Source organism: Bos javanicus, chromosome 4, assembly GCF_032452875.1.
Source record: "Bos javanicus breed banteng chromosome 4, ARS-OSU_banteng_1.0, whole genome shotgun sequence".
In the NCBI taxonomy this organism is placed as follows: Eukaryota; Metazoa; Chordata; class Mammalia; order Artiodactyla; family Bovidae; genus Bos; species Bos javanicus.
In genome coordinates, this window is record NC_083871.1 from 45,412,490 (window position 1) to 45,427,184 (window position 14,695).

The 14,695-nt window shown below is 38.0% G+C and overlaps 1 protein-coding gene across 4 annotated transcripts in view; it reads right to left on the reverse strand.

The window, feature by feature from the left end:
- Positions 1–14,695, reverse strand: part of RELN (reelin) — a 557,702-nt gene that overhangs the window by 199,684 nt on the left and 343,323 nt on the right. For all 4 annotated transcript variants that reach the window (XM_061413895.1, XM_061413894.1, XM_061413897.1 and 1 more), the window contains 3 exons: positions 10,738–10,889; positions 2,214–2,326; positions 650–858 (listed from right to left, as the gene is read on the reverse strand). In XM_061413895.1, the coding sequence (XP_061269879.1) occupies positions 650–858; positions 2,214–2,326; positions 10,738–10,889 (474 nt within the window). The remainder of the gene's footprint in view (positions 1–649; positions 859–2,213; positions 2,327–10,737; positions 10,890–14,695) is intronic.

The following is a 14,695-nucleotide window of genomic DNA, read 5'->3' on the forward strand; positions in this document are numbered from 1 at the left end:
GCTGTTTCCAAAGTGATTGTTTTCCCCTCCACTGAAGTCTGGCCAGCCTTCAAAGTGCAAGCAGTTAAATTACTGCTAATAGAAATGAACGATGTTTTAAAGACAGCAAATGGTAACTTGAGATTGTGCTTCTGAATTTGATAGATGGCAAGGCAATTACCATGTCTCACACTGCTACTTCATTCTGTGAACGTGAGACTGACAAAATCCGTAGGAAGGAGAAGAGCAACACTTCAGCAAGTAAAACTGAGAATTCATAGCTCTTGAAGTGCTAGTTGATTTCTGTGTCTATTATTAGGGGGCCACTAAACTACATGGGGTCAAACATTTTTTCAGTTATTTGTTTTTTCTTCTCTCTCTGCAATCTGTTGGAATGGGTGGCTACCAGAGCTAATCCAAACACTTTGACACCTAAGATCAACTTCTTAGAATAAAGTCATTTCTACTTAAAATCTATCTAATCGTACTCTCTGTATTATTTAAAGAAATTTTCTTTTTCCCTTGGGGGGAAATTTGTATTTTATTAATAGATACTTTATTAAAAATTAAAAATTAAGTTGACAACTTACTAAGAAGTTGCTCTGATTGAATAGCCAAGTTCATGTGTTCATTGTTAATTTGTCCACACACACAGAATGTAGCTTCCTACCTGTTCCCAGGCTGCTGTGTTCCACATCCCAGATTAATAGAAAACTGTATCATGTGAGACATTGTAGAAGGGAGAACAGGTAAGACGTGGAAAAAATCTACAGCCCAGACATTCCTATTATATCCTTGATGGTTCTTTTGCCTGAGACAAAATTTGGTAGCAGGAGTCTGAAGATCAGGATTGATGACTACAGAAACCAAAGATGGAACCTTCAAAACAAAGGAAACCAAAATCACTCATAATCTTCCTTATGGGAATCAGTGTGAATTCTCCAAGATTCAACTTACAATTACTATGCATACAACTGCCATTTATTAAGCACCAAGCAATATTCTGCTTATTCCATTTGTTATTTCACATCAAAGATGCTGTCCTTAGGGGACACTCATTTTAATCACTCAGAATTCCTCCTTTGCCGACACCTGAAACTCAGTGTGTGACTGGTCAGACTCTTTCTACCTGAAGATAAATTGCCTTAAGGTCTTTAAAGTTATCAAAGCTAATGTATCCATTTTATCTACCTTTGCACTAGACAAAGGCAACTTGACATTAATCAATCTTCTAAAGTGTATTCAAGTAATATAAATTCTTTGCCAAATCAGGTATTCCAAAAATAGGACTCTAAGCAGAAACACCCATAGCCAATGAGTTAATCCATGATAATTTACATAATTGATTTGGTCTGAGGCATGCAGCTGACCAGTGCAAGTATAACCCTACCTAGTTATAGCTGAAAAAAACTGTACATTAATAAAATTCCAAACAGTATGACTTGGGTGACCCTAGCATGTGGGGTATGTTGGATACTTTCTTTGGTTGTTACCTATCTAGCCTTGATGTTTATCTTCTGTCTTCCTGACTTAAACTATGAGATGCTAGATGCTGGCTTTGTTCAAGCTTTTTAAAGTACTGGCTCTCTGGCTCAAATTAGCAAAGAGAAAAAAGCAAAGGTAGTAACAATCTATACTTCTACTGGGTCTTCCCAGGTGGCACTAGTGGTAAAGAACCTGCCTGCCAATGCATATGAGACGTGGGTTTGATCTCTGGGTCAGGAAGATCCCCTGGAGAAGGGCATGGCAACCTACTCCAGTATTCTTGCCTGGAGAATCCCCATGGACAGAGGAGCCTGGCAGGCTGCAGTTCATAGGGTCACATGGAGTCAGACACGACTGAAGTGATTTAGCAAATACTTCTACCATGTCTTTTGCCTAGGACACTGCAAATGCTGGATTAACGCTCACTATGCCAGATAGCAAGTCTGTAAGGCTTCACAGGTAGAGTCACTGTTAAGAGTTTTCTTAGGGACAAGAATAATTGTTAGCTCATTGGGCTCCACCTTATTGTCTCTGATGGGCTATAATTCAATCTTCCTGATAAAATTTCATCTTTTTCTTTATATCAGGAAAAAAGTGAATGCTAAAATAACGTCCATGTCACTTTTAAAGAAATGTGGCAACTTCCTGGACTACCAGAAGAGAGATTTATCCTCTGCATTTAGCAGAGTCTTCACGGTTTTCACTTGAACTGGGGTGGGGCCATCCGACACACAGATTGGGATGTGTACCTTGTATGAGGAATAGGAAAGAGTATCCAGTGTAATGTGTTCTTTTCTTCCTTCAGTTTTCGCATACAGGGCAACATCATTTTCATGAGAGTCTCCAGGATCACAAATCCCTCCTGCACACAGAATTTTAAGTGTTAGTACCAATTTGCACCCATGAACATATCAAATATAGTGTTAAATATTAGAACAAAAACAAAATTTTAAAACCCAGATGTCACTTAAGAATGACCCTAAACAAAGTAACCAGATCCAAAGAAATAATTTATGAAGATAGTTCAGATAGGCCATGCTAAAGATCAAAGACTTCACATTTTTGAAGGCCAAAGTAACTATTTACCAAACTATTACACAAATAATAGTTTGCAACAAACTGTGACTACAGGTCCCTATTTTAACTGTTACTAAATAAATGTGCTCTGCTTTTTAATAAACCATTACTTTTTTTAAATTTTATTTTATTTTTAAACTTTACAATATTGTATTAGTTTTGCCCAACATCGAAATGAATCCGCCACAGGTATTCCTGTGCTCCCCAAACCATTACTTTTTTATATTTGAGGTCTTTGTGGTCAAAGTTCAGAAACTATTGATTATGATTTTTAAAAAGTGTGGTGAGTCACTGAATCAAGGATTACTGAAGTAGTGTTACTTAAATGGTTACATGTAGTACCTTTAATATTTTAGTACATATTAGCTATTTGTATTTTAGATGCAACTCATTTTACATTTTTACTTTTGGTACCTCATTTGATTGTTTGAAGATATATAGAGTAGTTTATTCCCTATTGCACTACTTTACAGTCATATGAAATGATATAAAGTTAGACTTTGAGAGGTGATTAAGATTATTCTGATGATGCAACTGGATTAATCATGCAAGTACCAGAAACTGAAGATCATTTAACTAGTTGGTGGAAGAACCAGGAGTTGATATTAAGTTTTAAACTTTGACCCTCTATTTCTTTCACTATTGCATTGGGCCAATAACCTTTATTCTTGCGGCTTCTATCAACTGTCTGTTTAACCTGGATTTTATTTATTTATTTATTTAATGATATTTTCTGTGGTGGGTTGAATGGTGGTTTTAAAAAAGATATGTCTATGTCCTAGCATCCTAGAACCTGTGAAAATGCCTTTATTTGGAAACTGTGTCATTGCAGAGGTAATTCACATAAAGATCTTGTTGCTGCTACCGCTAAGTCGCGTCAGTCGTTTTCGACTCTGTGCAACCCCACAGACGGCAGCCCACCAGCCTCCCCGTCCCTGGGATTCTTCAGGAAAGAACACTGGAGAGGGTTGCCATTTCTTTCCCCAATGCATGAAAGTGAAAAGTGAAAGTAAAGTCGCTAAGTCCTGTCCAACTCTTAGCGACCCCATGGACTGCAGCCTACCAGGCTCCCCCGCCCATGGGATTCTCCAGGCAAGAACACTGGAGTAGGTTGTCATTTCCTTCTCCAATGCATGAAAGTGAAAATTGAAAGTGAAGTCACTCAGTCATGTCTGACTCTTCACGACCCCACTGACTGCAGTCCACCAGGCTCCTCTGTCCTGGGAGTTTCCAGGCAAGAGTACTGGAGTGGGTTGCCATTGCCTTCTCCGCCCTAATAGTCTACAGTGACACAAAAAGCAAACTCAAAAACTCCAGAATAAGATTACCCTTTAAGAGTTAATCTAGTAAAGTCAATAAATAATGGATGAGACTCACCATCTGTATAAATAAATAAAGTGTCATTTATGGCAAATGTCTGATTTAAACTCAACCTGGATAACTGGGATCTGATCTTGGGTAGAAATTACTGAAATGTGATGTTAAATAAGAAAGTTAGAACCTGACCAGTATAAGAAAGAACATGATAACAGAAGTACCTTGGGTGCTGGTATTTGTTAAAACTGGCACATTACATCTGTCAGACATATGTAACGTAAGTGTAAGCAAGTGTGGGGCTTCCCTGGTGGCTCAGACGGCAAAAAATCTGCCTGCAATGTGGGAGCCCTGGGTTCAAGCCCTGGGAAGATCCCCTGGAGAAGGAAATGACAACCCATTCCAGTATTCTTGCCTGGAAAATCCCAAGGACCAGTATAAGAAAGTACATGATAACACAAGAAACTTGGGTATTGGTATTTGTTAAATTTGGCATGTTACATCTGTTAGACATATGTAACTTCCCATACAACAAATATTTACTGAGCTAAGTAATCTGAACTGAGAATAGGGAAGCCAGATATAGTGATAATGTAGACCTCATTCTAAAAGATGTTTATTGTTCAAGGGCAACAACCTGTAAAGAGAAGATCATGATTTTGACATCTGATATTACATTTTTGCATATCACTGCACAGTTCAAGGTTATAGTAAATACAGTTAACCAAGCCATTCTACAGGGTAGTCTTGGGAGGTAGGGGGAAAGAGCTACATGAAAACTAAATTATCTTTTTAAAAACTGGTTATTGAGCCAATATAAAAGACTTACCAAAAAGAACAAAAAAGGTGAAAGGTCACAGGCATTATGGGTTTAAAGCACCACATCTAGAGACACAGGAACTGAACCATCAGTTCTCTCTAATTTCATTAATTTGTTCCCTGTAAACCCTCTCTGCTCTCTCAAGAACAGTTCGTGAACTGCATCTGCCTTTCAGAGAGAATAGAAACCCACGTGGGAGTTTCATCCAGCCCAGAATGACAGAAGAAGAAAGTCCAAAAGGAGCCAAGACTTTAAAACGATGACAGACTTTATCTGAAAGATCCCTCTGGGGGCAATTTATCAGTTCTGTGAAGTTTCAGTGACAGCAGCTCCTTCAGAAAGATACAGATTCTTCTTCAGCTTCATTCACTTTGATGTATTGTGGAAAGGTATGACTCAAGAGGCGTTTTGTACAGCAATTAAAGTACAGAAGATTTCAATAGAAACTAGATGGACAGTTAAGTTTTAAAATATTTTAAATCCTGTTTTAGGTATTAACAGCTTTTTAAGACATTTTTTTTACATTAAGAAAGTGGTTTTGTTATTTACTGTGTGCAGGATATTGGACCTAAAGGTTCAATTGAGCCCTGACCTCAAAAAGTCTGTAATTTGGCAAGTAACTAATAACATACGTGAAAGAATGATAATTAGCAATCAAATGTGTTGTGTTGCCATAACTGCAGCCAAAATTCAGAGAAAAGAAATACAAGTGTAGAAGAAGAGAGTGGGATATATAGGAGATGCTTAGTATATATTTATTGAAGAAATAATAAAGAAAATTTAAAAACCCCAAACGAATGATGTATATTAGATTACTTTTGTCATGATCACTGCATTCTGGCTCTAAGAACAGTGCTGGATACTAGTCCTCAATGAATTTGAGAATGTGTGAATAAAGGAAACAGACCGTGAATGTGTGTGAATAAAGGAAACAGACCGTGAACCAAACTTAAAAAGTTCAGCAAATTTTCCAGAAATAATAGTCATAGCAGATTGATATGAGCCAAAGGATGAAATCAGGAAGGACACGTAGGCAGTGCCTGAGAAGAAGGGAATGTGATCTGTTCTAGATTAACAATTGGCTACTGATTTTCCTAAGGCACAGTACTTAGTGAGGGGTTACTTATAAACTATCTATCATAACTTAAATCGTTTCCCATATTCTTTTCTAGTGGTTCAGATGGTAAACGATCCACCTGCAATGCGGATGACCTGAGGGAAGATCCCCTGGGAAAGGGAATGGCAACACATTGCAGCATTCTTGTTGGGAAAATCCCATGGGCAGAGGAGCCTGGTGAGCTACAGTCCATGGGGTTGCAAAGAGCCAGACACGACTGAGTGACTAACACTTTCACTTTCACCCAAGTCTTTAAGTCTTTTCCTGCAGTATCCAGTCTTATTCTACCTATCCTGCTGTCATCCTGTCCTAGCCTATCCCAGCCTATCCTAACCTAAACACACCTTTGCTGGATTCTACCTTCTCCTCAAGATCAGACCCCATTCCATGTGTTTACTGATTAACTTCTTGAAAGAGCAGTTCTCTGTCAGTGAGCCATCTCTATTTCTCTTAACTCTATATACTTTGGCTTCCCAGGTACATTACCATGAGGAATCACAGATGGGCTCTCCGCCTGTCCTGGTTGCCTTTCGTCTCTGTGGCATTCCTCCACTGCTGATCACCTCCTAGTCATCCCACCCCTGAACCACTCCCTCCCCTTCCTCCTGTAGCACAGAATCATGACTTCCTCCTGCATTTCCTTATGCTTTTTCTCAGTGTACTTTGTCTCTCCTTGTCCTTCTACCTACACCTAGATGAGGGTTCTCCCTACAGAGTTTTCATGTCCTACTCTGTCTCCTGCTTGGGAGAGCACAGTGACTTTAGTGGCTCAAGTTATCACCTGCATCCTGACAACTTTCAAATCTGATTTAGACCCTGACTAGAATTTCTGTGCTTATATCGCCTTCCAGATCCCCCAACCTCAACATATCTAATAATATAAAACCCTCTACTACACATTTTCTCTTTATCATAATTATTATTATTTTTGAAAATAGCAATTTTGGGAAATGGCATCATTCTTCCAATCATCTTATAGAGAAATCTGAGTTCGCTCCAAGACTGCTCTCACCATCCCCAGTCAGCTGAGCATGAACTTCAGTTGGCTCTTCTCCAGTTATTCTATCTCTGTCCCTCCTTCACATTATTGCCACCATCACTGTAATTTCTTTGTTGCTTGGATCAGTGCAATAGCCTCCATAATTTAGGGCTGCCAACTAAAATACTTTGTAGGACCAACCCCTATACAAAAAGTTACTTGTTGTTTATCTGAAATTCAAATTTAAATAAGTCTCTCAGTCTCAATTTCAGTTCAGTCACTCAGTCATGTCTGATTCTTTGGGACCCCATGAACCTCAGCACGCCAGGCCTCCCTGTCCATCACCAACACCCTCCACCCAAACCCATGTCCATTGTGTTGGTGATGCCATCCAACCATTTTATCCTCTGTCATCCCCTTCTCCTCCTGCCCTCAATCTTTCCCAGCATCAGGGTCTTTTCCAATGAGTCAGTTCTTTGCATCAGGTGGCCAAAGTACTGGAGTTTCAGCTTTAGCATCAGTCCTTCCAATGAATACCCAGGACTGATCTTTAGGATGGACTGGATGGATCTCCTTGCAGTCCAAGGGACTCTCAAGAGTCTTCTCCAACACCACACTTAAAAAGCATCCATTCTTTGGTGCTCAGCTTTCTTTATAGTCCAACTCTCACACTTGTACATGACCACTGGAAAAACCATAGCTTTGACTAGATGGACTTTTTTGGACAAAGTAATGTCTCTGCTTTTGAATATGCTATTTAGGTTGGTCGTAACTTTCCTTCAAAGGAGTAGGCGTCTTTTAATTTCATGGCTGCAATCACCATCTGCAGTGATTTTGGCGCCCCCAAAAATAAAGTCTGACACTGTTTCCCCATCTATTTCCCATGAAGTGATGGGAACAGATGGCCATGATCTTAGTTTTCTGAACGTTGAGCTTTAAGCCAACTTTTTCACTCTCCTCTTTCACTTTCATCAAGAGTCTCTTTAGTCTTCTTCACTTTCTGCCATAAGGGTGGTGTCATTTGCATATCTGAGGTTATTGATATTTCTCCCAGAAATCTTGATTCCAGCTTGTGTTTCTTCCAGCCCAGCATTTCTCATGGTGTACTCTGCATAGAAGTTAAATAAGCAGGGTGACAATATACAGCCTTGACGTACTCCTTTCTCTATTTGGACCCAGTCTGTTGTTCCATGTCCAGTTCTAACTGCTGCTTCCTGACCTGCATACAGGTTTCTCAAGAGGCAGGTCAGGTGGTCTGGTATTCCCATCTCTTTCAGAATTTTCTACAGTTTATTGCGATCCACACAGTCAAAGGCTTTGGCATAGTCAATAAGGCAGAAATAGATGTTTTTCTGGAACTCTCTTGCTTTTTCCATGATCCAGCGGATGTTGGCAGTTTGATCTCTGGTTCCCCTGCCTTTTCTAAAACCCACTTGAACATTTGGAAGTTCACGGTTCACGTATTGCTGAAGCCTGGCTTGGAGAATTTTAAGCATCACTTTACTAGCGTGTGAGATGAGTGCAATTGTGTGGTAGTTTGAGCATTCTTTGGCATTGCCTTTTTTTGGGATTGGAATGAAAACTGACCTTTTCCTGTCCTATGGCCACTGCTGAGTTTTCCAGATTTGCTGGCATACTGAGTACAGCGCTTCACAGCATCATCTTTTAGGATTTGAAATAGCTCAACTGAATTCCATCACCTCCACTAGCTTTGTTCGTAGTGACCCTGCAATAAATCTGGCAACCCTATCCTACTTGGTATTCTATCTTCTAATTTCTGATTGTTTCAGTCTTTCCTTCACACTACGCCAGAATTACATTTCTAAAACAAAGATGAGAATATTTTATAGAACTGACAGAAATTATCTGACAGCTCCATGTTGCCTAGAGTAAGAGAATCTAAATTCTTCAGTATGATATTAAAGTCAGTTGCTTCTCTGGCTTCAGTTCAGGATTCTAGTTCCAGTTTATGTCTTTCCTTTCAACTATACTGGGAAAATCACACATCTCTAAACATGTCATGTACCTTTATATTTGTGCTTTTGGTCAAAATGCTGGCTTAGCTTAAACCTTCAAGGCCCAGTTCAAATACCATCTATTTCACAAAGCTTTACCCTAATCCCATCTCCATGGCAATATCCAGATCTTCCTTTGCACTTCTGTAACATTTTTATTCCTTTACAGCCCAACTGCAATCTCTTTCATAGTTAGATGTTACTTGTGGGCAAGAACTCGAAGTAATTTTTATACACAAAAAAACAAAAATACATTGAGTCTTAATTATTTATTAGACACCATTTTAGGTCTTTGCAACTCACTGATCAGCAGCTCTGTGATTTAGGTGGCATTATTTTCTCTAGCTGTAGTCTCCATGTATGCCAGCTCAGTGTTCTACATTCACTAGGAATTCATTAAATTTTTTAATTGAAAGGAGAGCTTTTATTTGGGATAATGTACTTTGGGCCCATTCAAGTGAACGTTTTCCTCAGAGTCAATGTAATTTTAATCGATTCATTAATAATCTGCTTTGTCCTAGAAATAATTAAAGATAACTTGATCTGTTATAAGATCAAGATGACAATCTCTTATACCAAAGGCAGTGCAACGGGTTGATTTACCATAATTTACTATGAAAAATGAAGAATTCAAAAATATTATGTAAAAAATGAAAATATGAAAAAGCAAAAATATTTAAATTAGACTGGCATATTAAATGTTTATTATAATTTGCTGGATGGGGAGTGGTTCTTAAGGTTTCCCAGGAATCAGTCTTAATAAACTGAGAGCCTGTTTGAATTCTATTTAAAGGAAATTAATTTATTAAATTCTTAAAATTTCTTTCTAAAAAAGAAAAAATTAAAATTTATTCTCTTTAAAATTTTAAAAAGATTAAGAAACTGAGGTCTGGGTCTTTATATAACTCATTTCAGAGTCAAGGTGAGGATATCTTTATGGCAGGAAGATTACATTATTATGGTTTATATCCACAACATCCTTGTAATCAAATGTATCATTATTGAAGGTGAGGTAGCATCACACAGGCAATGTATTTGACAACATGATACAACTGGAAGTTTGCTTTGCCACTCTGAGCTGTAGGAAGTGAGGAATGTGAGAGAAATAATGGCCAGTGCAGAAGCCTAGACTTGGGAGGCTTGTTTGTCCTGATGAATTGACATCTTTGCTAGTAAGGTCAAAGGTAGACAATGTTTATTTCCTGTTTCACTTCCAGGTGTGGCCTGTGCTTTTCCAGTCATTTAACAAAGAAGGCATGTGACACCTACTCACATTTTTGGAATGACATACAGTGAAAGAGTATGTCACTGTGGCTCTTGCTGACAAAAATGATAAATTTGAGAGGACACACAGTTCAACCCCTAATTCCTCCTTCGGTATTTTTCTAAATTTTTAACTATTTATTTGCTCTGCAATCATCTGAAGAAAAATAACACTTTAAATGTACTTTTTTTTCTGTGCTTACCACCATATTATAAAGTAGAGAATATTATTAAAGTATTAAAAAGTATTATTAATTGTTTCTTTCTTAGCTTCCCACAACAAAACAGCTATGCAATGATGAGATATCCATTTAAAACAAATGATTCACTTGGTTGACTATATTTTGGAGAGGCTAGAGGCTTTGGACAAAGGAGTTACTTTGTTCTTAGCTTCTCTCTCATTGTCTTTTCAGCTATGACCACTGCAGTAGATGTGGAAAGAAGGTTTTAAGGCATTTTGTCTTTAGGTATAGTCATGTAAGAACAAGACTAGCTTCTGTTCAGGATGGTTCTAGCAGGGCTGGTGTGAGGCAGATGTGAGCATCAATTTTGCCCAACCAGTAGTAGTCACAGTTCATGAATTTTTATTTTATAATGTAGAAAACAAACAGCCTTACTTCCTCAGGAATAGATGACGATCTAGAATTTGCCCTATTTTGAACAAAAAAATTTTTCAAAAGGTACCTACCCATAACAAAGTAAAACCTCAGGTTCCCGTAACCAGTAGTGTCCAAGTAAGGGGTACATATTTTCCTCTCTCCATCTTTGAGGAAGACCATTGATAAACCTGATTCTATTGTTCCACATTCTGTACCAATGACAGCTCCCACGATGTCCCACCTTTAAAAAAATGACAAACACTAACAGTTAGAATATTAAGTCAAAGCTTTATAGAGTATAACATTTTATTTTTAATGAGGAATATTTACTTAGTAATAAATAATTCTGAAATAAAGATGTGGTATCTCCAATTTCCTTGAAGAGATCTCTAGTCTTTCCCTTTATTTTACTGTCCTCTATCTCTTTACATTGTTCATTTAAGAAGGTCTTATCTCTCCTTGTTACTCTCTGGAACTCTGCATTCAGTTGGACCAGAAAGAAGGCTTCAGTTCAGTTCAGTTCAGTCGCTCAGTCATGTCCGACTCTTTGAGACCCCATGAATTGCAGCACGCCAGGCCTCCCTGTCCATCACCAACTCCCGGAGTTCACTCAAACTCACGTCCATCGAGTCGGTGATGCCATCCAGCCATCTCATCCTCTGTCGTCCCCTTCTCCTCCTGCCCCCAGTCCCTCCCAGCATCAGAGTCTTTTCCAATGAGTCAATTCTTTGCATAAGGTGGCCAAAGTACTGGAGTTTCAGCTTTAGCATCATTCCATCCAAAGAACACCCAGGACTGATCTCCTTTAGAATGGACTGGTTGGATCTCTTAGCACTGAAGAATTGATGATTCTGAACCATGGTGCTGGAGAACACTCTTGAGAGTTCCTTGGACAGCAAGGAGATCAAACCAGTCAATCCTGAGGAAAATCAACCCTGAATATTCATTGGAAGGTCTGGTGCTGAAGCTGAAGCTCCAATACTTTGGCCACCTGATGTGAAGAGCAGACTCACAAGACCCTGATGCTGGGAAAGACTGAAGGCAAAGGAGAAGGGGGCAGTGGAGGATGATATGGTTAGACAGCATCACCATCTCAGCGGCCGTGAATGTGAGCACATTTTGGGAGACTGTGGAGGACAGAGGAGCCTGGTGTGCTGCAGTCCATGCTGTCACAAAGAGTTGGACATGACTTAGCAACTGAACAACAACAACAAAGATGCAGCACTACAGGTTTTAGATAATGAAAATGAAAGGGAAAGTGTTAGTTGGTCAGTCATGTCAGACTCTTTGCAACCCCATGGACTGTAGCCTGCCAGGCTTCTCTGTCCATGGGATTTTCCAGGTAAGAATACTGGAGTAGGTTGCCATTTCCTTCTCCAGGGGATCTTCCTGACCCAGGGATCAAGCCCAGGTCTCTGGCATTGCAGGCTGATTCTTTACTACTGAGCCACCAGGGAAGCTCCTAAACAAAGTTTTAAACACATTCTTTTCACTATTACAGTTTTTCTGTGGAGAAAAATTTGATCAATACTATGTATAGTGTGACTTCCCCCGTGGCTCTGTGGTAGGGAATCTGCCTGCAACGCAGGAGCTCTAGGAGTCGCGGGTTCAATCCCTGGCTTGGAAGATCCCCTGAAGGAGGCCATGGCAACCCACTCCAGTATTCTTGCCTGGAGAATCCCAGGGACAGAGAAGCCTGGCGGATACAGTCCAAAGGTCGCAAAGAGTCAGACACAACTGAAGTGACTTTAGCATGCATGACATGTATAGTGTATCTGCTACATAATAGCCTTTATCCTCAAAGCACTTAAACAGTTGAGATTGAGGCTCAAATTTGAACTAAGGAAACAGGAAATCATAAAAGATAGTACCATAATATTATAAATACTTGTATGGTATTTTGCACATTAAAAATAGTTATAGCATGAAAAGTCAAACAACCTGGCAAAAGTCTAGCAAGTTTCCAGAAAGGGGATGAGATTTAAATATGCAGAAAAGAATAAAAATATTTACTATTTAAAAACTCTTGTATCTCCTTAGTATTTATCTCTGCTTGTGTCTAATTTGGCCATTGCTTTTCACACAACTAACTTGCCTACAGAGGAAACTGGGACACACAGACATAAGTGGCTTACCTAAGGCCAACTGCGTGTTTGGCTCTGAAATTGAGATAGATATTCTGTTTCTTAGTTCACTGTTATTTTAGTAGTTGCAGTTCTAAGAAGGGTACTGTGCCAAGACAATTATGTTGAACTGTTTGAGATCAAAATGTTTAGAAAATGTTAATTTTTTTTTTTTTTGTATTTTAACAGATTATATCAATCATTTAAGGAAAAGCAGCTCCTAATAGTACTAGACTACTGTAAATACCAGGAACCTCTCTCCACTCACACAAGAATATTTCACACTGGTTCATTGGTCTTTTACCTGCTCCATTTATCCCAATTAAGCCACTCAGTCTACTGATCCACAAAGCAAGTTAAGGTTATAAATGATGCATATGATGACTCCTTTTAGGCATCCATCTGCTTTAGAGTATTTTCAAAATGAAAGATTAAATTGGAAAAGATGGAATTGTCACAGACTAAAAGAACGTTTTATTCAAGTGAGAAATGAGATTAGCAGTCTTTTTCTCCTAATTATTAGTTGTAACTAAGTAACTCTTTTAATCTAAATGAATTGTTTTCATGACTTCTACCACAGAGAGGGTTATATGAGACATGATTTAGGCTGTATTATCTCTTTTTAATCTTTTTTAAAACATATTCAATTTTATTCTAATTTTCATTTCTCCCAATATATTTGAAGATAACAAAAGTGAGGTTATTTTCTTTAAAATAAATAATTAAAATAAATATATTACAAATATATCTATATATACACAATAAAATAAATACAAAGATATATACAAATATATATTACAATAAAAGGAAATAGAAAATTTAGTCAGCTTTGAAAAGTGGAGAGAAATCTGAAAAATCACTTTGTAAAAGTCTCACTGCTTTAAATAAATTATCTTTCATTAAATAAAAATTCAGTAGGAGCTTCTTATGGCACAAGCTCATTCTTTCATGAATTTGTACAAACACTGGCTCGAGCTTAGTTGGAGGCAAAGTATCCTTGAGGGGGTCCCAGAGCTGAATCAACTACTGAGGGACCTGATAGACACCTGCCCGGAATTCAGAATCCCTCTCTGTCAGGTTGCAAAGTTGTAGTCTGTTCCAATTACAAAAATATCATGGTCTCTGATTCTCTCAATATAATAATTACATGAAGTAAAATTATGACATAACTGAATCTTTTTTGTTATCTGTTACAATATAACTTTTTATGAACTATTATAAATTTGATAGTCAGTATATGTTGATGGGCATGAAAATGCCATTTGAATCAAGAGATGTTAGTATTTCAGAGATTTTGTACTGATGTTCTTTCTGCAAAGAATATTCTTGCCCAGCCAGCATGGCTGACTCCCTAATCTCCTTTAGATATTTATGATGATGTCACTGACTCAGTGAAGTCCTCCTTAGACATCTAAAATTGCAACCTCCAATACACTTATACGTGAAACTCCTCCCAATCTGCTTTAATTTTCTCATTAAGAAATATATAAAATCCAAACTATACTATAATATAAAAACAGTATAAGTTATAAGACATATCTTGTTTGCTAAATAGTCTCATTTAACATATTGCATTTTTCATTTACATATCTTGTTCATGAACATAACCAAATCTTTGAGTCCAGCAGTGGTATTTACAGAGCTCTATAGTTTTAGCAATATCTTGGATGGTACTGCAATTTTCCTGAAAAGGAGTGTTACTTCTCTACAGTTTAAATTGTTTTCCCCAAGGAAATGTGGTTCTTTGTGAACTGCATTTGAAGGAATGACTGCCTAGAGGGAAGAACTCTCTACAATAAAGCAATTTATATTTATTCTTTGATGGCTAATTCTAAAAAAACATTCCTTACATTATTTATTATAAATACATGGGTATCTATTATTTATAATAGAATGGGGCAAAGTTGCAATACGCAAAAAAATT